This window comes from Lissotriton vulgaris, chromosome 6 (genome assembly GCF_964263255.1).
Source record: "Lissotriton vulgaris chromosome 6, aLisVul1.2, whole genome shotgun sequence".
Lineage (NCBI taxonomy): Eukaryota > Metazoa > Chordata > Amphibia > Caudata > Salamandridae > Lissotriton > Lissotriton vulgaris.
The window spans coordinates 21,232,934-21,259,749 of NC_141694.1; the positions used below are offsets into that span (position 1 = coordinate 21,232,934).

Here is a 26,816-nt window from a genome sequence, read left to right on the forward strand (position 1 = left end):
TACAATACCATTTTACCGGGTCAATTATTCTAATTATTTATAGTTGTCTAGCCCTAGAGACACCAAACAACATGTTTTTTTACATATAACTGCTACTAAACATGAACCTCTACATAGAACATGTAGGAGGTAGGAGTCTCTCCTCTTCACATTGAGTTATACTTTATGTACACTGCTTTCCTCAGCATAGTGTAGCCCTCAGCTGCAAAGAAGGGCAGTCAAAATTGTGGACATGACTAAGAGAACTTATAACATGAGTTACCGAGAGTATGAAAAAGTACCAGGAGCGCCTCTATGGCAAAACTAGGAGCATGACAGCATACATGTATCACTCTAGGGTCTTCCAACACTACTCTCTCCTTTAGCATCCGAGTCTCCAAGAACTTACTTTTACTGTGGATTCCATAAAAGAATAAAGATTCACCAGTTCCACACTGCTCACAGGTCTGGTACAATGTAATATTCCTATGAAATGAATGCACCTTTTTTCCATATCGTGGCCTGGGTCCTATGCTGCTCGTTCAGGAGACTAAGACACGCAGGATTAGGATGAAACTTTACTCAATGCTTTACACTGACTAAAAGTGTTTCCAATACTATCAAAAATGACAAAAGTTCTTCAAGAATATGATTGTACAGCCCCCCTATATGTGCAGTAAAACCAATTAGACTAAGCACTTTCCAAGCTATTGTAAAGGGTTGTAGTGAGTAGTATTAAAAAAATCAGATCAGCAGTTGGTATCATTTTGAGATTTACTAAAAAAGTGAAAGTTACAGCCAAGAAATTGTTGGATAGCTTAAAAACCGTGATTCTAAAACATTTCGACTTGTGATCTATCGGTGAATCTTTAGTGTCCTTTTAAGCCAGACGGCTGCAGAGCACCAGGAGTGCTGCTAGAATGTCTGCATCTGAATGACCTCTTTTGGATCCACCGCGGGGCTCGTGGCTTTATCCCTGTGGACAAAAAAATATATGGCATAAGTGAGAATCAAAAACCACAAAGAGTTATGATTGTTCAGCAATTACCTAATTGACATTTAGCAGGCATTACCCATTGCATAAAACAAAATTGATAACCCATTAAAATCCACTGCTAACAAACTGTCACATTGTGTGGTGACACAAATCTACTCACACACAAGGCCAAAAGAGTGAAAAGGCATGCTGCTATCTGGCCAAACACACATTCCTTCAATCTGAATTTTTGGACTCTACTTCTGTCCTTTCTCACCTGGAGCAGCACTACGTCCAAGCAAATTCAACACACTCATTCAATCCTACTCCAAATTCTGTTTTTGTGTGTTAGAGCCAATGCAACTGACTGCTAATGATAGCCAGGAGAGAGTTGTTTGATGTAGTATATCCCTTTTTGTAGGTATGTTAATGTTGTCTGTTTCAGAGGGTTGCATCTGATGTTCATGTGGCATAGACAAAGGTGCTGATCTGAATGCTCAGAAAACAGAAGTCTTGGGCACCCCAATAAAAATAATAGTGTAATTTTTTTACCCAATTTTCAGATGGTTTCAGCATTCTAAGGAGCTTATACCTTATTCACTCAGATCCATAAAAATCCTGTGCTGCTTTCATAAGGTATGTTCTTTAATGGAGAGCTGCCATCTAAGCTTCTATGCAGACCTTTAGAAAACACTGTTATTGACTCAACATATATGAAGTCTGCTAACAAAATGGTTGCCAGGTTTGTGACAGAATTTCTGGTGTTTTTTAAATTTCATTTTCACCCATGTCATCTATTTGTCATGGTTCTGTTGTGAGGGAGGAATCCTGAAAAGCGTGACCCAATGTTGCAAGCATCTTCTAATAGAGGCAGAAACAGCCAAGCAAAAATGTTGTGGGCATACATTTGCATGTTAGCAGATCAGTGCACTTATACAAAAAACAGAAACATAACTCAAACTGTATACTCAGACCCTGCACTAAGAAGCTAGATTTTGGTGAAAACCCTGATTTACGCTCTAACGTCAGACCCTTCTATTATGGCAGCTTTTCAGCAGAGTACTTGCAGGGTGCACACTTTGCACACAGAATTACCACACAACAGCACTTTACCAGTACCTTAAAGTATGAGTTAGACCCGTTGCAATGGGTAATAACTGTGCAGACATGGACTTACCATGTGCTATTCAGCAGAGTATTCTCTTGTTGGAGTGGAAATGCTTACATTTACCACCTTCTTGGAGCAGGTGTTGAAAGTGAGCTGTTGGGTAAGTGCAGGATGGAAGGAGTGGAGTTGAGGCAGTAGGTGAGAAGGAGAGAAAGATGCCACCGGCAGGTGGGACTATTACATGCTCCTCTCTTTCTGGAAAAAAATCTCAGGAAGAGCCAAGGACAGTAGCTTAGCTGTTGTTGCAGTTAAAGCCCTGAGAGCTTTTATCAGTCTGTTTTACTGGCTGGTAAAATCAGACCTTGTGTTATTACACACAGGAAAATCAGAGGTGGGAACACTGCACTGGTCAAGTTGAGGTGGGTGGTACTGCTCCTTCTGGCTTACAATTGGGCCCAATGTCTCTCTTTTATAATGTGTTGAAAAAATCTCCAGTCTGCGATACATCACACCTTGATAACTTACTAAAGAGACAATCCACAAAGGTCTCAGACAAGTGATCATCCCTCAGGCCTGAGGACAGCAATTCACAGAGGTCCAGGAAACACAAGCAGGCTCCAGATGTTTGATAGGTAGAATCAGCATTCCTGCTATTGTTTCCTGACACATGAAAAGCAAGACTTCTGTGAAGGCTTTCTCACAATCTGATCTCCATTTTGCATAGAACAAAAAGCAGCTGGACTCTACTTAGTGCTTTCTTTCTGTACTACCAAGTAAAGAGCAAGGGAAATTCAATTTTAGCCATTCTTTTATTTCTATGTGAAACCAAAGTCAGATAATGAGTCCTTTGTCGTAGCCTATGTAATAAGTGGTAGAAATCAGCTTGACGAATCGCTGTCTGCTACTGTATTCCCCCCCATTACATGCAACAGGGCTCCATGTGTCATTCAGGATTGAAGGGAAAGCAACAAATGTCACAAAGAGAGAAGAAAGAATACAAGGGTAAGCAATCAAATGTGTATGCTCATCACTGTATACAGGAAATGACAGATGAATTACAGAAAGAAATAGAGAGGAGATAGAGGAAGGATTGCAAGAGGTCATACAATGCCAACATAGCACACCAACAGAGCCTTGACAAAGTTTATTTATGTTTTTAGATGTTTTCTGTAGACTCCTGAAGATGTTCAACCTATAGATGTTCCTCCTATAGATGGCAATACATACAGAATATAGGGGCATGCCTTACCATGTCGTTTCAATATCCTTTACTGTCTCAGGTAATCGCATGTTGAGAGTCTCATGGAGGCAATAAGTCACCAAGCCGCTGACAATGGCCACTGAGCAGTAGATAACCTGCGGCAAAGGTTTCCATGCTTCATCGAGGAGCAGGATCAGCGGAGCCACAGATGTGCCTATGCGGCCAATAAATGAGTTGAACCCAAAGCCATTGTGCCTGGAAGAACAGAATGCAAAAAAGGCCTGAAGCCATAGATATCCACATATCAGACTAGGGCAACGTATTCATACACTGTTATACAAATATTTGCACATGAATGCATAACACTCATCAGCTAGCTAGACACGATTTGAGAGTTGCATCTCAATAGTTAATTTAGACCTGTTGTATATATTGGTTGTATGTATACTTTTTAGCAAAGGTGGTATACTTCCCACTAATATGAAGGCCTGTCTATCCAATTTAAATGTGGATGGACCTTCAATTTGGCCATGGCAGAAACTACTCTGTTTCAGCTGTGGTGAAACTTCTCTCTAGAGAGAAAGGGCCATTAGAGAAATGACTACAAGCCCACCCGCCCAATTCATATGGGAGGGCAGATAGTCAGGTTTTTTCTGTTCCTTGTCACCAGGAACAGTAAAAGCATTATAATGCTCCCCCCAGCCATTGAAGAGGACTCCCATGGAGAGGAGAGCCTTATGTTTTTTGATATAAAACAAAAAAAACTTTTTTGGTAGAAAAGTAATAGAATACTCTTTGCTACAGGGCTATGACCTTCTGATCTGTGAACGTGGTTCCTGTCAATGACTTAATAAATGACCACCAGCTTGGCAGTCATTTATAGGTGGGCGACCTCTACACCATGGAGATGGTGTAATTTACTCTGTGCCTATGGCAGATCCACGGACTGTAAACCAAGAAAATAAATGAGTCCCCTTATACTGGCTACCGAAACATTGTATACACTCTTCACAGAAAAAAAAGTATATCTCCCACATTTCCCGGGTATCTATTTTAAATACTGTCTTAGATTTCCAGGTTAAATTATTTATTGAACTTATTGTACTAAGTGACCTTCAGCAACAGGAATAAAAACAATAAAACAATGACCACCACTTCCACACTTCTGGCCACCATTACTCCATATCTGAATATTAACATGCACATTTTGTTGACTTGTTGTTTTTTACATTTAAAATATATTTTCTTGTTTATTGTCTTATGATTCTGATGGCATATAGCATAACAACATTTGCAGCAGTATTTACTTTCAATATGAGCAAATGTGTGTTTCTGGCTAATCAGTAATGACACTTCATTGTTACTCTGTCCCCTGTGTAGTGATTTGCATTGCGTTGCATTATTAAAGATTAATGAAGCCACTCAGGGCCATGCAAGGTGGCCTTACGTAGTTTCATAAACTTCATTTTAAATTTGCGCCGCTCTTGCATCACATTGTGTGGCGAAAGAGTGATGCAAAGGGGGTCATATATATGCCCACAAGTTTAATAGAGGTACCGGAGCAGGTGCAGAAAAGACCATGGTATGCGCGAATCCCATGACTCCCTTAATCCTGCACATCCAATAAAAGCAGTGGGAGAATAAATGAACAAGCCATATATAGCAAAACATTATATATATGGGAAACTGTAAATAAGAGGCCTGCTTTTCACCTCAGGATTCTGAGTGACATCAACAACTTGAGTTTCGCTCTTGTTGTCTATTTATTGTCACTTCGTAGCCCTCGCTAAAATAAACACTGTTATTCACAGTTACCCAGCTATAAATCTATATATTTATCATCTCCCAGGTTGCAACCAAGTATTTGTGGAACAAGCTGAAAAGCTTATGGCGCTCTCTTGGGGACAGTAACATCCAATGAAATATTTTGAAAAATCCACTTACTACAAAACATAAGTAAACAGTTTGGCCTACTTCAGTCATTCTGCTGACCAACTCACAAAAAAGTTCATGCTAATGATCTGCTATTTGCTCCCCAAATTTTATCATACAAATTGGCCCATTTAGACTGGATTGGTCTGACTATCTTGCCATTGTCCTACACATAAAATTGATAGAAAAGAGACTTAGGGTCTGATTACGAATTTGGTGGGGTGGGAGTGGGGTGCCACACCAACGATCTGCTCCTGCATGGCCAAACTCGACCATGGGCTGCCAACCAGACTACTTGTTTCCACATAGTCTGGAGGGCAGTCCTTTGGCGTTCCACAGTGGTACATTTCAAAAATGCACCGCAATGGGAATGCCAATACAAGTTCCTGCACAGCATGGACTATTAAGTCAATGCCGTGCAGGAACTGGGTGTGCATGAACGCAGGGGGGCACATCATGTGCCTCCCCACATGCATCCCATGGGCCATGAGGCACTAGGACAGGGCCCCTTTGTTTTACAGCCATCCTAACAAATGCAGTCTCACTGTTGTGGTTATGGAGGCAGTGAGAAAACTTGTAATATGCTTGGCGGTGCTGCCTTCAAGACCTCAGTGCCAGGGATCATAAAACCCTGGCAGCTGTGGTCGTCCACTCACAGTCCGACTGCCGTACTCATAATAAGGCAGTTGGACCACTGGTGCGGCGGTCCCCAACCATCACTGCACCTCCACCAAGGGTTTGTCGGTCAGATGGACTACCAAACTCATAATGAGGCCCAAACTTACCTAACAGCTTAAAAGCTGAGAAGAAATTTAAAACTCAACCCCCTCCAGTAACATTCAAAAAAGTTCAAAAACATTTGCTCTGCTCTCAATATATTGAATAATGTAGATGAACCTCACCAAATGCTCCAATAAGTCTAAGAAAGCAATTTCGAATGATTGGAATTTTCTTATATATTTTTGCTGTAAGCTGGCTGTTGTGTGTGTTTGTGTGTAGAGTAGTAACACATGGTCCAATTCACAGAGAGAAACTGAGAGGAAAATCTAACTTCACATATTTTGGTGTTCACAAAGGGTGCAAGTTTAACTGAGACATAAAGTCCTGGTCTCAGTTAAACTTAAGATCAAAACATAAGTTTCACTGAGACAAGGTCTAACTTTGCTACTTGTAAATGCCCTTTGTGAATACTGAAAGTCGCAAGGTTAGACTTTCATCTCAGTTTATCTTTGTTAATTGGATGCAAAGCCAGAAGAAGACTCCTCATTTCCTTTCCAGATGACAACAAATTCATCAATAAACCTGATCCATATGATCAGCTGATCCTAAAACATTTCTAGTTGCATGGACACCTGTTCCTCCCACCAGCCTATAAAGAGATTGGCATAACTGGGGGTAAATCAGGTGCCCATTGCAGTCCCCTGCAGCTGTCTGTACACATGGGTAACACACATGAAAAAATATTTGTAAGGCAATACAGGATCATGTCCAGAAACATCTCAGTATGGAGTAATAATGAGATGGACCAAGCATCGAGACAAGACTTGTTACACCCCAGCAATAAATTTCCATCAGACAATCTGATCAAATAAGAGTCATCACTACATTCTCCAAACAGGCCTACCAGCTCAGGAAGGTCTTCAATACGAACTGGCATATCCTCAAAACTGATCAAATATTATATAAATACATGCACGAAAGTCCCCAGATCATGATTAGGAAGAGGAGCTCACTCAAGGATTAAATGAATCACAATTTGGTCACACAGGATTCCACCAATCAATATAGTGTAAGTAGCAGCAGCTTTTTCTGCTGCATGAGAGAAGTTCCAATTGCCTAAACATTTCTAAGAGTAGATCAGAGGTCACTATGATTGCAACACAAATCACTGTGTGGATCGTCTTTTTTGACCAAATGACAAAGGCAGTGATATTCATCGAGCAAGGAAACGGATTCTTGAGCACAGACGTCCTGTTCGTCATAATGAAAAACAGTATCCGGTTGTAAGACACTTCAGGGAGATACATTTTGCAATGAAAACCTTCTCACATTTGTGGTGATTGATATCATCCCCCATGATTCCAGAAGGGTTGATAGGGAATACAAAGTGGAGGTACAATCTAAATAAATTCTGAATTGTAACATCCCTTTTTTATGTGAGCCACTAAGATTTTCATATTTTCTTCCTATAATTGGATATTATATATTATATTTATATTATATACCACTCATTTTTTGATTTGGTATGTGTTTATCAGACAGTACATTAATAACTTGTTTTATTTTTAAGAATTTTTAGAGATGGCACAACAGTGTCGCATTTACTGTGGAGAATCTGTGATCAACAATCAGATACTGAAAAAAACACTTAAAGACATTTTTTAAATCGGAGCCACCCACAAGAGGCCAAAATTTTGTTCATTATCTTGCCAAAGAATATTTATTTTTGAAATTTTAAAATCTGCAGTGACGTTGCGATCATTGAGATCGTGTCGCAAAATCGCAAACAAAAGCAGACATTCAATGACCACCACCACATTCAAAAATACTCAAAAAATTCATTCTATTACAATACTACCATTACTAACCACATCAGTGCTTTAAAAACATATTTGTACACATATTATTCTGGTACGTTTTTTAAGAAACTGTTTTCGCAATTACACCAAGAGTCGCGACGACTCTGGTGACCGCAACAATCTTGCCATTTTAGGGAATGTAAAACACACATATGCACACATTCTACAGTATTTTAGACACTAGTGATTTATTTCTGCACTGTTTAAAGTCATATTTTTGTAGGGAATTTGCATACAAACGAACCATTAAAACCGATTTTCCATTTTTGCATTGACGCCCCGGATCGAGATAATGTCAGTAACCCTGTATCAAAGCAAATACATCACAAATGACAAAACAAATGCAGACATTCAATCGCTACCACCACATTCAAAACTTACAGCTGTAAAATAGATTATAACCAACACACTAAATACATAACTATCTAAATGACTGTATAATAGCATGTACAACTCTCTTAATATCTCTATCACACAGTGCATAACTTTTTCAGTGTAATATACGACTGCATGCATCACTGTATCATTAAGGGGCCAATTACGATGTTGTGCAGAAAGGCTCTGACCGACAGTCAGACTCTCCTAGACCACGTCGGAAACCCATCCTCCCGACTCAGTCGATTACAATGCTTGCAGTCAGATTGTAAACTGAACAGTCTTTCCGAATCGCTGGCTCTCAGAGTATCCGTGTCGGTCGGTGCCGCATCGCACAGCTCTATGGACAGCGTTTGCAACCAAGCAATTATGATGTCGGTTTCCAACAGTCTTTCCAAGTCGGGCTGTCCAAAATGAAAAGGCTGTCAGAAACTGACATCAGCCGCCTCTGGTTGGGGGCCGCAGGGGTACCCAAAGGACCCCCCCCTGTAAAACCATGTACTGTGTGGCAGGCACCATGGGGTATCTGCAACAGGGTACAACGTGTTCTGCGCACACCCAATTTTCCCATAGAAGCCAATGTTGACGGTCGAAATATGGGCTCCCATAGGACTCAATCGTAATCAGTCCAACGGAACTGCCGACCGCAAGTCGGTCGGTACCGATTCCGAGACGGAGTCAGGTGGAAAGTTTTTGCATGACATCGTAATCAGCCCCTAAATATTCAACAGGATCTATGAGACAATGCATCAGTCTATGAATACTTCCATAATGTAATGCATGTCTACCTCAGTACATCTATAAGTGGGTGAATCAGATGATAAAATGGCAGCTGCAACTTTCTATTCAGGTTGTGTTCAGCCAATTTAAGCAGTCCCGTTGGCTCGTGCACTCGTAATTACTCGCAAAATCATCATTAAATATCTACGGCCAGAGAAATATCTATAATTTTCAGCTTACATTTCTCAAAAACTAGTGGACAGATTTGCACCAAATAACAAAAAGCACAATCTGCGTAACAACATCTGGTTCGGGCTGTAGGTTTGTCAACGCGTTCCTACGGGAATTAACATTACACACGCATCCTTTTTAGCTCCCCTATAGCACGTTCCCCACTGGACAGATCAACCCCAAACTTTCCATGACACATAGAACCTACTTTGATACTTTTTGGGGAAACTGTCGTGAAGATTGGTCAAATGACGCCAAGGTTATAGGCAAGTAAAAAAAAATGTTCCTATGGAAACAAGGTCCTAACTGTAACTACCTACTATATATATATATATATATATATATATGTGTGTGTGTGTGTGTGTGTGTGTGTATATATGTAAATATATATATATATATATATATATTCACAGAAAAAACCATAGGTTATAGTGGATATATAGTTAGGAATTTGCATTTACAAAACCTTGAAAATTCAATGAAAAAACCATAGGTTATAGGCCATATATAGTTAGGAATTAGCATTTACAAAACCTTATTTTACTCGCATAAAACCATTGAAATTCCATATATAGTTAGCTAACTATAAGCGCTAACTATATATCGCGCACCCGCAATCCACTGCTGATGATGTCACATATTACATCATTCATGACATGGTCAGTGACATCACTGATGACATCACTGATGACATCTCAAATGACATCACTGATGACATCACTGATCACAACATCCAGTGATTGTATGTGTCTGTAAAGTTTAAATATGTTTCACATATTGAAGAATGAGTGGATGTATAAGTGTCTGGATGAAGAATTTAGTAGGTGCATGACTGACTGTATGAGTGAGTGATTAAATGTGTCTCACTGAGTACATGGGTTAGTGACTAAACTGTCTTAATTCGTGCATCAGTATGTTTGTTGTTGTGTAAGCTGCTGCATGTGTTGATCAGTAGCTATAAGAGTGGCCATATGGGTTATTGATTGGTTGCCCAAGTATTTGAATGGGAGGCTGAGTGTGTGTGTGGGTGGCTGGGAGGTGCGTGACTCTGTGCATAGATGTGTAAGCAGTTGATTCACTAGGAGTATGAGTTCAAGAGTGCATGTGGAAACAGCTATATGGGCGGTTGACTGTGCATGGGTGTGTTGGTGAGTGAATGGATTTCTCATTGCTACATGTGCAAGTAAGTACGTATGTAAAACACAATACATGTGAGAGTTGAGATATATAAATAACTGAACATAAGAGCCAGTGAATGTGTGAGTGGCTGTATCGATCACTGTGAGCTTGTATCAGGGATTATATAAGAGAGTAAATATGTGTTATTATATGTTTGAATAAGTAAGATGTGTATAACTGTATAGTTGAGGAAATGGAGGTGTGATTGATTCTTTGCATGACTGACTAGGTGTGTGAGTAACTCCATGGATGAGTGACAGTCTGTGAGTGTCTGTTTATACTGAGTGTATGTAAGGTTATATTAGAGTCTGAAGAGGTTCATTGTATTATCACATGAGTGATGTGATCAGTGATGACAAATGAGATGTCATCAGTGATGTCATTTGAGTTGTCATCAGTGATGTCATCAGTGATGTCATTTGAGATGTCATCATTGATATCATTTGAGTTGTCATCAGTGATGTCATTTGAGATGTCATCAGTGATGTCATCAGTGATGTCACTGACCATGTCATGAATGATGTAATATGTGACATCATCAGCAGTGGATTGCGGGTGCGCGATATATAGTTAGCGCTTATAGTTAGCTAACTATATATGGAATTTCAATGGTTTTATGCGAGTAAAATAAGGTTTTGTAAATGCTAATTCCTAACTATATATGGCCTATAACCTATGGTTTTTTCATTGAATTTTCAAGGTTTTGTAAATGCAAATTCCTAACTATATATCCACTATAACCTATGGTTTTTTCTGTGAATTTCATTGGTTTTTTAATAGCAAATATGAAAAGCTTTAAAATGTCAAGTACGTGATAGATAAAAACATTTTCGTATTTATGCACGCTGATGTGCTTTGAACGCTGCCCCCCCCCTCCCCTCTTTTGCCTTAGTAGTACTCTCTCTTTGCAGATACTGAAGGGTAGTTAACGCAGGCCTTTACCCCCGTTGTAATCCGTCGTGCCTCCTTGTCTCTCCATTTGATTGATTGTTGTCCAAGCATTTACTGTTTTAGAATTGGTTCTCTTTGGATCATTCTCTATTTACAAACAAGCACAAAGTCGCAATACTCTGTTTAGTCTTTGCAGATAGTGAAAAATCGTGTAAAAAAATAAAAGTAATCGAACAAAATCAGTAGGCCACTAATTGGATCTCTTTTTGACCTCGCTAAAATAGAAATATTAGGAACAACCCTTCTTGAGAAATACGAAAATAGTGAGATGAACTGAGCTCCACACCATGAGGGCTGCAAGACAGCTCGGCTCCATCACCCATCCCGCACAAAATAACGACAAACCCTATGCAAATATTAAAAATATAGACAACACACCAGCAAAGAAACAGGGTAAAACATTTTATTAAAAAACTATTTACATAACGTTGGTCTATAAGATGATGTCAGTAGTGGACCGATGTGTGAATAGATCGAAAACAGCACAAGGCTCCAAGATCCGGATAGCAAGCTCCTGGATGTTGGGTGCCATAGTTTAGAGTTCTGAATTTCAGCCTTTTTCAATGCCTGTGCTTTGTTGAATCAAAATGGCGGCTTGACACAAAGCTGACTCAAACGTTGTTACTGATGCTATGCAGACCAAAACTGGTTTTCAGTTTGTACATTTTTCTAGATTTTTCAATCCAAGTTTGGTTGACTTTGTAGAACGATGGCTTCAGATTTTCAACATACGGTGTGGTGGCGCTGACTGGGAGGGGGCGCTTCGCTCCTGCCCCCTCCCCAAGTAAGATTTTCATACGTGAAAGTACGTTAATGGTTTTGGTCCCTGAGATGCTTCGATGTCACTACCATTCTCAAATAGCATAAGTTCTGGATGTTGGGTGCCATAGTTAAGAGTTCTGAGCAGTGCTTGTAACACTGTCTGAAGCTTATTTCCACCTACTGCAGCTTCACTATTCTCAAAGTAAGTGAGTGTCGTTTGTGGACCTGACTGCATTAGAAAACAATGTGATATGTTACCTTCCTAAACAGCTTGACGGAGGCCCCTGAGGGGCGGTGTGATGGCCATGGACTCGGAGAAGACGCTTGGCTCCGACACCCTCCCCAAGTCTTATAGCACTGGTGTAGCCTGAGATCGCCCCCGACATAGGCGGCCGGCTCCCGGGGTCCGGCGGAACTTTTTGCCTTTTGATGACTCTTCAATTCTGGACCTTGTCCCACAATCCGTTTGACCTGAAGACAAGCTGTAGTGGGGCGCCCCTTTATCGTTTTAGTTGCTATTCCGCCCGCTTTTGCTACACTGTGCCTCTTCCGCCATTCAGCTGTTTTCCGCCCGCTCTTGCGACTACAGCGTCTCGCTCACCATGTAGTTGAGATGCGCCCGCTCTTGCGGTGCAGCGATAGGCGGCTGCCACAGGACTCTCAAAATGGCGGCCGGCTCTTCGGTTTTGGGCCTGGTCCACTAAAATGGCCCTGGGACACCTTGGAACTCGGACGCTTGTCTGCTAGGGCTTGGGTCCCATTCTCGAAAAGCGTCCCCTCAGCCGTGAAGATTCTACAAAAGTCTTGGGGGCCTCCGACTCCCGCAGGCTTCTGGTGGGGAGCGGCTGCCATGATTGCTCGTGGAATGGCCACGACGGAGCTACGAGATGGTAGTGGTCTCATGCTGACGCCAGCTTTAGTCTGAAACATCCAGAAACACTGTAGACTACCAATTCGATCAGTTCCGGTAGCGCCCCAACATGACCCGGAAGAGAAGAACTTGCCCTCCCCTCTTTGACTGATGGTTCTTGTTGCCTGTCCCCTCTGTTGTCATTTAACAGAACTTTTTGGACTGCTGAAAGGGGTTGTGTTCTGAACGCTGGTTGGTGGAGACATTTAGACTATATTCTTGACCTACGTTGTCGCGTAATGCGTTTTATGACACGCCGCGTTAGCGCACCCGGAAGTGATCCGAGGCGCGGCGCGCAGCGCGTAACGTAAGCATAACAGGTCATGTGACTTGTTAATAAAACTTTTCATTGGTTCATTTTACTTTTGTTAATTTAATGATGAAAAGCTTGGTCATATGACCTAAAAATTACGCTTTTTATTATTTTCGAACAATATTTTTTTTTCAAACATATGTTATAATATTCCAGGCTAATGTACTTTCCCGGAAAATTTACAACTGTCTTGCAAGTAAAATATATTCCTTTTTCGAGAAAGAGGGCGTTTCTTCCTTCCATGACGGAGCCGTTGAGTAAAAGAGATTCGGTCTGCTGTCTTAGTCGCCGATACGCCTGATTATCAGATTCTTATCGATCACTTTATGTTGCAGACATGAAAAACACAACTGCCCTTCACCATTTATCTTTACTGCGTTCCTACATATTATACCTTTTATCCGTCATGTAATTGGACTGCTTTATTTCACTTGCCTTTTACTGATTCGAAAACAGTCACTAAAAGTAAAAACTTTACAAATGAAAATACTACTACCGTGTTTTGTTTTAAAAACCTTTATTGTGAAAATGTCAGTATACAAATACGGGCCTATAACCACGTGGGCCGGCCACGGAGCAAACTGAAATCGTATATGATGAGGAGACATTTACACTGTAGAAGAACGTAACGAGCGGGCCATTAGGTGACAAGAACAAAGGTGTCTAACAGTTGCGGAATCGGTGGACGTACATTTTGTAATTAAAATACGACAGGGCCACTTACAATAACATTTTCTAGATATACATTTGCGGGCAAAGAGTTACGAGTCCCATTTATACCGGCGCCATTTTGGGCGAGGCCGGGCAGGTCCAAGATATAGTCAAAATGTCTCCACCAACCATCGGCCAGACCAGAACCCCTTTATGCTACAAGATGGTGTCTTCCATTCAGAAAATATTGGTGGCAGCATTTTGAAAGGAAACAGAAACAGCCGTTCTCCTAGTGAGTTTCACATTGTTACATTTAGGAAGAATGTTGAAGAGTAGTATGTGGAAAATCTGAAGCCATTTTTCTACCAACTCTCAATCAGACTTGGATGGAGAAAAAAAAACCTGAAGAATGTACAAACTGAAAACCAATTTTTGTCTGTATAGCACCAACAGTAACGCTTGAGTCAGCTTTGTGTCAAGCCGCCATTTTCATTCAATCAATAGCGTCCCCCTGCACACATTCAGGGACCTGGTCGTGTCTTCAGATGAAACGCATTGTAGGAAAAGAAGCAGAAAGGAAAAGGAAAAAAGTTCCGCCGGACCTAGTGAAGCTGCAGCAGGTGCAAATAAGCTTCAGACAGTCTTACAAGCACTGCTCAGAACTCTCAACTGAGGCACTCAACATCCAGGACTTTCGGATCTTGGCGCCTTGTATTTTTGTTTTGTTTTTGATGGAGGGGAAACAACAAAAAACAGACATTGAAAAAGGCTCAACAGTGCAGGGCGCCTTGTGCTGGTTCCGACCTATTCACACATCGGTCCACTACTGACATCACCTCATAAACCAACGGGGCACCCCACGCCGACTTTCGGCGCAGCATTGTAGGATGGCCACACCAGTGCGGCAATTTTCTGGACACCACCTCGGTGCCATCCAGATCTCGGCGCGTTCATTCAATCAATAGCGTCCCCCTGCACACATTCAGGGACCTGGTCGTGTCTTCAGATGAAACGCATTGTAGGAAAAGAAGCAGAAAGGAAAAGGCAAAAAGTTCCGCCGGACCTAGTGAAGCTGCAACAGGTGCAAATAAGCTTCAGACAGTCCTACAAGCACTGCTCAGAACTCTCAACTGAGGCACTCAACATCCAGGACTTTCGGATCTTGGCGCCTTGTATTTTTGTTTTGTTTTTGATGGAGGGGAAACAACAAAAAACAGACATTGAAAAAGGCTCAACAGTGCAGGGCGCCTTGTGCTGGTTCCGACCTATTCACACATCAGTCCACTACTGACATCACCTCATAAGCCAACGGGGCACCCCACGCCGACTTTCGGCGCAGCATTGTAGGATGGCCACACCAGTGCAGCCACTTGCTGGACACCACCTCGGTGCCATCCGGATCTCAGCGCGTTCGAGTCACTGTGCCGGAAGAGTGACCGGAACTCAGCTGAACACGCCGTCTTTCGGCGCAGCATTGTAGGATGGCCACACCAGTACGGCAATTTGCTGGACACCACCTCGGCGCCATCCGGATCTCGGCACGTTCGAGTCACTGTACCGCAAGAGTGACCGCAACTCAGCTGGACACGCCGTCTTTCGGCGCAGCATTGTAGGATGGCCACACCAGTGCGGCAATTTGCTGGACACCACCTCGGTGCCATCCGGATCTCGGCGCGTTCGAGTCACTGTACCGCAACAGTGACCGCAACTCAGCTGGACACGCCGTCTTTCGGCGCAGCATTGTAGGATGGCCACACCAGTGCGGCAATTTGCTGGACACCACCTCGGTGCCATCCAGATCTCGGCGCGTTGTGCTGCCTTCGGCCTATTCGCACATCGGTCCGCTACTGACGCCGCCTCACGTGCCAACGGATTTTCTACGCTTTTTGTAGCCCTATGTCGCATAACAGGTCATGTGACTTGTTTATAAAACTTTTCATTGGTTCATTTTACTTTTGGTTTCCTAAAGATGGAAGGCTTGGTCATATGACCTAAAAATAACACTTTTCATTGGTTTAGAACATTTTTTTTTCCCAAACGATGAAAGCCCCACCTTGTTTCTGGATCATTCAGACTGAAGCTGGCGTCAGCATGAGAGCACCACCATCTCGTGGCTCCGTCGTGGTCATTCCGCGAGCAATCATGGCAGCCGCTCCCCACCGGAAGCCTGCGGGAGTCGGGGGCCCCCAAGACTTTTATACAATCTTCACGGCTGAGGGGACGCTTTTCGAGAATGGAACCCAAGCCCTAGCAGGCAAGCGTCCGAGTTCCAAAGTGTCCCAGGACCATTTCAGTGGACCAGGCCTAAAACCGAGGAGCTGTCCGCCATTTTAAGAGCCATGTGGCAGCCGCCTATCGCTGCACTGCAAGAGTGGGAGCAACTCAACAACATGGTGACCGAGACGCTGTGGCCGCAAGAGCGAGCGCAACTCAGCTAGATGGCCGCCACCTGGGGAGGCCCGTTCACGCCGGCTCCCCCACGCCCCCCCCCCCGGGCCGCCGCACGCCAATTTTCGGAGCAGCATTGTAGGATACCAAAACCAGTGCGGCAGTTTACTGGACATCACCTGGGTGCCTGTCGTACATGTTGTGTCAGCCATGTGACACTGGACACAGACCGCTACTGACGAGGCCTCCCCCCGCACCACCCGGGACGCCCCACGCTGTTTTTCTGTGCTGCATTGTAGGATCCCTAAACCAGTGCGGCACCCAGGCGACATCACCTGGGTGCCGTCCAGAACTCTGCACGTTGTGCTGCCTTGGGACTATTCGCACAACAGACCGCTACTGACGAGGCCTCCCCCCGCCCCACCCGGGACGCCCCACGCCAATTTTCGGAGCAGCATTGTAGGATCCCTAAACCAGTGCGGCACCCAGGCGACATCACCTGGGTGCCGTCCAGAACTCTGCACGTTGTGCTGCCTTGGGACTATTCGCACAAAAGACAGCTTCTAACCATTGTTGCTTTTTGTGTTGAGAAATGTTTAAATGTTTTTAGTTTTTGTTCCGTTTGTTAAAGTTAGTAGTTAATAAAGTTTTATAACCTTACTTTGTTGGAGTGTTATCTATTTTTTTAAAAACGGGTGAATGGGGCCTTGAATCGGGTTATTGTCATGTGTGGGCTTTGGAAGTGTGCTGCTGCAGGATCGGACATTTCAAACTCAAATGCACGTTCTTTTTCTTACCTTTCCGAAGCATGGAGCGCAATAGCAGGCAGAGAAAGGGTGATGCACGTGTTGAACACTACCTGACCTGGCAAGTTGCTGGCAGTGCCCCCCCGCCCGCTCCTGAAAAAGGGCACACACACACCGCCGCCCCGAGTACTTCACAAATCTTTAAAAGACCATGCGCTTGTTCATGAGGCTTAAATGGTTTATCACCTCTTCTAGAACCCCTGCATCGACCCTCTGACGTTTCCTGGAAAAATTACCATGTAACACAATACCAAGCCCTGTCAGCTGAAACCCCCAAGGAATCGTGGGGCATATTATCAAGGGGGTTTATCTCCGCTTTTTTGGCTTTAAAAACCATGAAAGCGGAGATAAAATTATTTCCCTATTATCAAGCTGTCGCTAACACCAGTTAGTGACAGCTAAAAGGAGATAGCGACCATCTTGGGCCCCGCTTTGCATGTCAGTGATACTTATCACTAATGACATGCAAAGTGGCGTGCCAAGATGTTAGCGACTGGAAACAGTCCCTAACATCGCTACCTTCTATTACCAACTTTTGGAGATATTCGCGCTAAGCGCGAATATCTCCAAAATCTAACACCTGCCCTGAGCAGTTCTTAGCCATGTTATCCAATGGGAGGTGGATAACATGGCTAAGAGCATTAGGTCGATAATACATGAATATCGCGGACTTTTCTGCGATAATAGCAAGGTTTATCTGCGATAAAAATCGCCGATGTGCGGCGATAATTTTTGTCTCTAAACAAGTTAGAGACAAAAATTATCGCTAGTTGTTCGTAATATGCCCCCGGGTTTTTGCTTGCAGAAATCGGGAGGCGGGAGACTAGCACTGAAATCAGTACTCACACGCCTGAATCAGGAGGATTGGCATGTCTGAATTCTCTACAGCTGGGGCCATAAACTACATCCGCAGGGTTAGGTGATAGCCTGGAACCAGCCTGGCATCTAAAATGGCTGCCGTGCACGACAAAATTGTGGCATTCGAAAAAAGGCAAGATGGCGCAGCCGCTGGAAGAGATGTATCAACATATATCAGCCTCCTCAGCCACCCTCAGGAAACATAGGGGATTAGGATATGTCTCCCGCACCCCCTTATACCTAGTACTTTAATTAACGAAGCACAAAATGGCGAATTCCCGTTTCGCTACCAGTTTGCGGCCCAGTTCGCGGCCCGTGAAGCGCTTCTACCGTGAAAAATCATTTTTTTTTTTTTTTCCCCACGGGACCCTTTAATAACCCCAACAACATTCCTAGGGGGTCAAGAGGGGGATACCTTGCCCCCTTTCATTAAATTCCCCCTTAGTTTTTCACCTTTTCTTCTCTCTCGATCCTACCGAGAGACAAGATGGCGGCCGCTCCGGACTGTCACGCAGCAAAAAAAAAAAAAAAGCTCACGCACAGCCGCTGGAAGAGATGTATCAACATATATCAGCCTCCTCAGCCACCCTCAGGAAACATAGGGGATTAGGATACGTCTCCCGCACCCACTTATAACTAGTAATTTAATTTACGAAGCACAAAATGGCGAATTCCCGTTTCGCTACCAGTTCGCGGCCGCGCTTCTACCGTGAAAAATCATTTTTTTTTTTTTTCCCCACGGGACCCTTTAATAACCCCAACAACATTCCTAGGGGGTCAAGAGGGGGATACCTTGCCCCCTTTCATTAAATTCCCCCTTCGTTTTCCACCTCTTCTTCTCTCTCGATCCTACCGAGAGACAAGATGGCGTCCGCTCCGGACTGTTTAGAATGTTGACAGACACCGGAGAGCCAATCAGCTTTCTGCGCGCAAAGTTCCGATAAGCGAAAAGTAAGCGGACCGGATCGCTGCCCAGAGCGCTGTTACAGATATATATCTTGGTTTGAACGTTAATTTCTCAAAAACTACTGGAGCACATATATTGAGACCTAGCAAAGGCACATCGGGCTAACAGTCCCTACAATTTTGCCAAGTTTCGTGCAAATCCATTCAGCCGTTCGAGCTAAAAGTGAGTCCAACCGCCCTATGGAAAACTCAATGCAAAAAACGCGTTTTGGGACCCCCCTTTTTTCTCAGCCCCCCCTTGACGAAACCCCACCAAATTTTCAGGGGCTGCTCAGAAACAAAATGTGCCATTTTCCTGAAATTTTCAGCCGATTCCGTCCACAAACGCCAAAGTTATTAGACATAGAATTTTCAAAAGTCCCATAGGGAAAAAATCCTAACTATATATACCTACTGGCGATAGCCAGTAGGTAATATATATATATATATATATTACCTACTGGCGGTCGCCAGTAGGTATATATAGTTAGGATTTTTTCTCTATGGGATTTTTGAAAATTCTATGTCTAATAACTTTGGCGTTTGTAGACGGAATTGGCTGAAATTTTCAGGAAAATGGAACATTTTGTTTCTGAGCAGCCCCTGACAATTTGGGGGGGTTTCATCAAGGGGGGGCCGAGAAAAAAGGGGGGTCCCAAAACGCATTTTTCCCATGTTAATTTCCATAGGGCGGTTGGCCTCACTTTTAGCTCGAACGGCTGAATGGATTTGCACGAAACTTGGCAAAATTGTAGGGACTGTTAGCCTGATGTGCCTTTGCTAGGTCTCAATATATGTGCTCCAGTGGATTTTGAGTAATTTAGGTTCAAAAAAATATATATATCTGGGCGGAGCCTAACCACACATCTGATCTGATTGGCTGTCAGCACTTCATCCAAGAAGTGTTGGCAGCCATCTTGGGACCAATATACATGATAGCACCTCATTAAAAAGAATTGTAGTTAATAGAGGGTTTTAGGACTTTAGTTACATTATAAATCATTTGTTGATGGTACCATACTCGTTTTAGGAATTGTGGTGGGTTCTAAGGTGATTTTACCATGTGAAAAAACCTTCTGCTGTGATATCATGAATATTGTTTGAAAGAAAACTAATATCTCATGATTTTCCCACAGTGGTTTGGAAGGGGATCTATAAGCTAAACTGAAAGCATATTTTCTGTAAATTCACATTATCTTTCTCAGTCATGTGAAAATGAAGTCTGACATTCTCAGTAAAACATGTACATCCAACAAGGACAGAGACTGTCAGTTGATTCCTTTGTGTTCTACTGCAGCCTCCTAGAGTGTTCTAAAGAACAACTAGAGCGCTAACAGTCCTACTTATTACAAAGGTATGGCACACCTGAAGCCATCTTGATTGGAATAAAGTGGTAACTCTTAAAACATTTAATTTAAAAAGAAACAACATGAAGGGGTATATTTTGCCATAGAAAGTATGATTAGTGCTGCAGAATGAAAAATTAGGGCACATTTTGAGTGACTTCTCAAATCCTTTTCTATTTCATTAAAACATTCTGACATGCAGTCTCCCAAAATGGCCACCAGAGACAAAAGAGCCCAAATGTAGCCCAAATATCACCCAGATGTAGCCCAAGTATAGCCCAATGACAGAATGTCCCAGAGTGTTCTAAAGAACAACTAGAGCGCTAACAGTCCTACTTATTACAAAGGTATGGCACACCTGAAGCCATCTTGATTGGAATAAAGTGGTAACTCTTAAAACATTTAATTTAAAAAGAAACAACATGAGGGGGTATATTTTGCCATAGAAAGTATGATTAGTGCTGCAGAATGAAAAATTAGGGCACATTTTGAGTGACTTCTCAAATCCTTTTCTATTTCATTAAAACATTCTGACATGCAGTCTCCCAAAATGGCCACCAGAGACAAAAGAGCCCAAATGTAGCCCAAATATCACCCAGATGTAGCCCAAGTATAGCCCAATGACAGAATGTCCCAGAGTGTTCTAAAGAACAACTAGAGCGCTAACAGTCCTACTTATTACAAAGGTATAGCACACCTGGAGCCATTGTGATGGGAATAAAGTGGTAACTCTTAAGACATTTAATTTAAAAAGGAACAAAATGAGGGGGTATATTATGCAATAGAAGGTATTATTAGTGCTGTAGAAAGAAAAATTAGGGCACATTTTGAGTGACTTTTCAAATCCTCTTCTATTTCATTAAAAAAATTCTGACATGCAGTCTCCCAAAATGGCCACCAGAGACAAAAGAGCCCAAATGTAGCCCAAATATCACCCAGATGTAGCCCAAGTATAGCCCAATGACAGAATGTCCCAGAGTGTTCTAAAAAACAACTAGAGCGCTAACAGTCCTACTTATTACAAAGGTATGGCACACCTGAAGCCATCTTGATTGGAATAAAGTGGTAACTCTTAAAACATTTAATTTAAAAAGGAACAAAATGAGGGGGTATATTTTGCCATATGAATTATGATTAGTGCTGCAGAAAGAAAAATTAGGGCACATTTTGAGTGACTTCTCAAACCCTCTTCAATTTCATTAAAAAATTCTGACATAGTCTCGCAAGATGGCCACCAGAGACAAAAGAGCCTAAATGTAGCCCAAATATCACCCAGATGTACCCCAAGTATAGCCCAATGACAGAATGTCCCAGAGTGTTCTAAAGAACAACTAGAGCGCTAACAGTCTTACTTATGACAAAAGTATGGCACACCAGAAGCCATCTTGATTGGAATGAAGTGGTAAGTCTGAAAACACTCAATTTAAAAAGGAACAACATGAGGGGGTTAATTTTGCCATAGAAAGTATGATTAGTGCTTCAGAAAGAAAAATTAGGGATCATTTTGAGTGACTTCTCAAATCCTCTTCTATTTCATTAAAAAAATTCTGACATGCAGACTGAAACATGCACTTTGAATACCAGCAGCAGACGTCCCTGGTGAGCAGTAGCTTTACTACAGTGATCTAATGTGCAACTAGAGTGCTAACATTCAGAATTTATGGCAAATGTGTGACACATCTGAATGCCTTCTTGATGGAACCAAAGTAAACAAGCATTGAAAATGCAATAGATCTCGCCCTCATTTAAGTTAAAGCCATTCTGTTTGTAATGAGGTGGCTTTTTAGCTTTGCTTTTATTAGTGTTTTTTCAACTTTCATGTAAATAACGCACCGTTTTCACCAAATCGACTTTGCCCAAGCACACCCTTCCCTTCGGCCAACAAATCCCAAAAATTCGGCACACCTGCCGATCCACTCTCCCTACAGCTCACCCAAGCCCCGTCCCTCTAGCGCAACTGGAACATCCCAAATTCACCTTCTCCATGCGCACCAAAAACTCCCATTGAATAACATGACAATTCGCTACTCCGCACAAAAATTGCTCTTTAAAGCACTTCCACTGCTCCGATCCGCTTCAAACTTGGCTGGACACTAGTTCCAGCGATTCCCTAACATCTCACCAAAAATCAACTCAATCCATCCACTGGAACGGGGACGAATTTCAACCCGAATACGCGCCCCCCGCAAACACAAAAAAAAGCCATAAAACGGCCAAATCTCGACCAAAAACCCCCAAAATCCCTCAAAACCTTGCCAACACCAATACGCACGAAACTGAACCGGCCCCTCAGCCCTAGGCTCCGGGAACCCTACTTAATTGACCCAAAAGCCCTAAAAAAGCAACATAATACACACGAAAACGCCCTAACAACCCTAAAATGCATATAAGTATATGTATGCATGCATTTATGTTTGTATTTATATGTAGATATACAGATGATATATGTTTATATATGTATGTATATATATATATTCACTGAAAAAACCATAGGCTATAGACCATATATAGTTAGGAATTAGCATTTACAAAACCTTGAAAATTCACTGAAAAAAACGTAGGTTATAGACCATATATAGTTAGGAATTAGCATTTACAAAACCTTGAAAATTCACTGAAAAAACCATAGGTTATAGACCATATATAGTTAGGAATTCGCATTTACAAAACCTTATTTTACTCACACAAAACCATTGAAATTCCATATATAGTTAGTTGCACTAACTATATATCGCGCACCCGCAATCCACTGCTGATGATGTCATATATTACATCATTCATGACATGGTCAGTGACATCACTGATGACATCACTGATGACATCTCAAATGACATCACTGATGACATCACTGATGACAACATCCAGTGACTGTATGTTTCTGTAAAGTTAAAATATGTCTTACATATTGAAGAATGAGTGGATGTATAAGTGTCTGGATGAAGGATTTAGTAGGTGCATGACTGACTGTATGAGTGAGTGATTAAATGTGTCTCACTGAGTGCATGGGTTAGTGACTAAACTGTCTTAATTTGTGCATCATTATGTCTGTTGTTCTGTAAACTGTTGCATGTGTTGATAAGTAGCTATATGAGTAACTATATGGGTTATTGATTGGTTGCCCAAGTATTTGTATGGGATACTGAGTGTGTGTGTGGGTGGCTGGGAGGTGTATGACTCTGTGCATAGATGTGTGAGCAGTTGATTCACTAGATGTATGGTTTCAAAAGTGCATGTGGAAACAGCTGTATGGGCGGTTGACTGTGTGCATGAGTGTATTGGTGAGTGAATGGATATCTCAGTGCTACATGTCAAAGTAAGTACATATGTAAAACACAGTACATGTGAGAGTTGACATATATAAATAACTGTGCATAAGAGCCAGTGAATGTGTGAGTGGCTGTATGGATCATTGTGAACTTGTATCAGGGATTGTATAAGAGAGTTAATATGTGTTAGTATATGTTTGAATAAGTAAAGTTTGTATAACTGTATAGTTGAGGAAATGGAGGTGTGATTGATTCTTTGATTGACTGACTAGGTGTGTGAGTAACTCCATGGATGAGTGACAGTCTGTGAGTGTCTGTTTACACTGATTGTATCTAAGGTTATATTAGAGTCTGAAGAGGTTCATCGTATTATCACATGAATGATATCATCAGTGATGTGATCAGTAATGTCAAATGAGATGTCATCAGTGATGTCATCAGTGATGTCATTTGAGATGTCATCAGTGATGTCATTTGAGATGTCATCAGTGATGTCATCAGTGATGTCACTGACCATGTCATGAATGATGTAATATATGACATCATCAGCAGTGGATTGCGGGTGCGCGATATATAGTTAGTGCAACTAACTATATATGGAATTTCAATGGTTTTGTGTGAGTAAAATAAGGTTTTGTAAATGCGAATTCCTAACTATATATGGTCTATAACCTATGGTTTTTTCAGTGAATATACATATATATATACATATATATACATATATATATATATATATATATATATATATATATATATATATATATATATATATATATATATATATATATATATTACCTACTGGCGGTCGCCAGTAGGTATATATAGTTAGGATTTTTTTCCTATGGGATTTCTGAAAATTCTATGTCAAATAACTTTGGCGGTTGTGGACGGAATCGGCTGAAATTTTCAGGAAAATGGCACATGTTGTTTCTGAGCTGCCCCTAAAAATTTGGGGGGGTTTTGTCAAGGGGGGGCCAAGAAAAAAGGGGGGTCCCAAAACGCGTTTTTCCCATTCATTTTTCCATAGGGCGGTTGGAATCACTTTTAGCTCAAACGGCTGAATGGATTTACACGAAACTTGGCAAAATTGTAGATATGGTTTGCCTGACGTGCCTTTGCTATGTCTCAATATATGTGCTCCAGTGGATTATGAGAAATTAACGTTTTAAAAAACAGATATATCTGTAACAGCGCTCCGGTTAGCGCTCCGGTTCGCGTACCTGACGCGTAACGGAACTTCGCGAAGCGAAGCTGATTGGCTCTCTGGTGTCTGTCAACATTCTAAACAGTCCGGACCGGCCGCCATATTGTCTCTCGGTAGGATCGAGAGACAAGAGGTAGAGAAAAACGAAGGGGGAATTTAATAAAAGGGGGCAAGGTAGACCCCTCCTGACCCCCTAGGAATGATGTGGGGGTTATTAAAGGGTCCCGTGGGGCAAATAAAAAAAATCGATTTTTCGCGGTAGAAGCGCTTCCCGGTACACAAACCGGGTAGCTCACCGGTAGCGTAACGAGAGCTCACCATTTTGTGTTTCAGTTGAATTTAATCACAAGATGGCGGAAAAACAATGTGGGGAAATGGGTATAAGGGGGCACGGGAGGCGTATCCTGACCCCCTAGGTTTTCTGAGGGTTGCTGAGGAGGCTCATATATGTCGGGAAAAAAAATGTGAATTTTTCGCGCGGTTAGCTGCCGGTACGTGAACCGGGTAGCGAGCCGGGAAGCGAACATAAGTGAAAATTAGTGAAAAAAGGTACATTCGAAATTTTTAAAGAGTAATTATAGTTAAGGTAGCTCTGAAAAGAGCTTTTGGGTTCTGTGTAAGTTCTAGGTACTTATAAGTAGGTACCAATACACAGTCTTAAATTTTGTATGAAAACTCTGTTGCCCTCATCTGAGAAGTGCACACCATCTCCTCTGTAGATATCTTGCATGTAGTAACGCAAGTTATTGTTGTAGATGGAGCCCATTCCATGTTCTCTCATGTAAGCTGAAACAGACTTATTTACATGCTTCCTCGCTTTCTCAATTTGTGGACAAAATTGATTGGACCACCTCCATTTCTGTCTTTGGCATATATTAGAATACACCAAGGCAGTTTGATGAAAAAGTGACATCAATTGCTCAAAGGTTTCCTTTAAAAGCATTTCCAGACCTACCCCAGTCAAAGTGCCTAAATCATTTCCTCCACAGTGCACTATTATGAGGTCAGGGTTTGGCAAATGTAAAAAGGTTTTCACCAATGGTATCAATTGGTGACATCTCAATCCTCTTTGGCCAATCCATTTGATTTCCACATTTTGTAAATTGAGGTTGTGTAAATTTCTGTTATCAGCATACCTGTGAGCCCAGTGGATGTAGCTATGTCCAAGAATTCAGACAGAAAACATGGTGAGAGGAGGTTCTGCTGCAGTCAGATGAAGTGTGGGAATGAAATGGCAGTTGAAACAGTAGGAGTTTGTAAAGAAAAAAAACTGTGGAGTTTCTGTGCTAATGATTCACTAGCAGTGATTGGTGGATTTCCATTTCTGAAAACAGAAAATTAGGGTGCATGGATGTGTTCTTTGAAAGATGTAATTTGAATGGTTAAGAAAAAATGATTTTAAGGAACATTGCAGTGGATTAGCAGGTGTACTGAGAGTTCAGAGTTCATTTGAAACATTGTTGTGTGAACTTGTAAACATGAGCGGTCTTTCAGGAGGTAGTTGCTATGGAAAAAGAGCAGAAAGGGCAGAGGGGGGAAGGCTGTTGATTTGAAAAAAGTGAGGGAAGAGTTTTGATTGGGTGACATGAGAGATATGTGTAATGAAATACAGCATATCTGTGCCTTTGTTGGTTGCAGCCTCTGGAGTGCATACCCTTTGCTCTGCTAAAGAAAAATTGGTGTGTGTCTGAGACTGTTTTGAAATTCAAAAAGCATTTGCTAAGGTGAGAAAAAATTCATTTAATTTAGATAGAGACTAGTATAGTTTATGGAGAAAATAAGGAAGCCAGCTGTGCATTTCAAATGTTGCTTTGTGTCAAGTGTTTTACAAAAAGATTTTGCTTATTTGACAAATTATAATTATAGATAATGTGAAGTATTAGTACTGACAGGGTGTGCTTGTACATAGGAGCTGTGCTGTGTTTTCAATTTATGACCAGAAAATCGTTTTTTAAAAAAAAGAAATGCTTTTCACATTTATGAGTAGGACAACATGGGGTCTGCTTTTTTAAATAAATATTTCACTTCCCACCATGAATATGGGAGAATAATTTGCTTGTTTGTTGGTTTAAAAACTCGTTTCTAGAAGTCATTTAGGTTTCACAATATGTTGTGCAAGAGTTACATAGTCAACAT

The 26,816-nt window shown here is 41.8% G+C and overlaps 1 protein-coding gene across 1 annotated transcript in view; it reads right to left on the reverse strand.

Moving 5' to 3' along the window:
• Nucleotides 1-547: 547 nt before the first annotated feature.
• The window catches only part of LOC147706720 (solute carrier family 22 member 7-like), a 158,314-nt gene continuing 132,045 nt past the window's right edge, over nt 548-26,816 (reverse strand). The window contains exons 9-10 of the mRNA XM_086925118.1: nt 3,313-3,519; nt 548-955 (exon numbers count right to left, since the gene is read on the reverse strand). Coding sequence (XP_086781244.1) covers nt 895-955; nt 3,313-3,519 — 268 coding nt within the window. The 3' untranslated portion in view covers nt 548-894. The remainder of the gene's footprint in view (nt 956-3,312; nt 3,520-26,816) is intronic.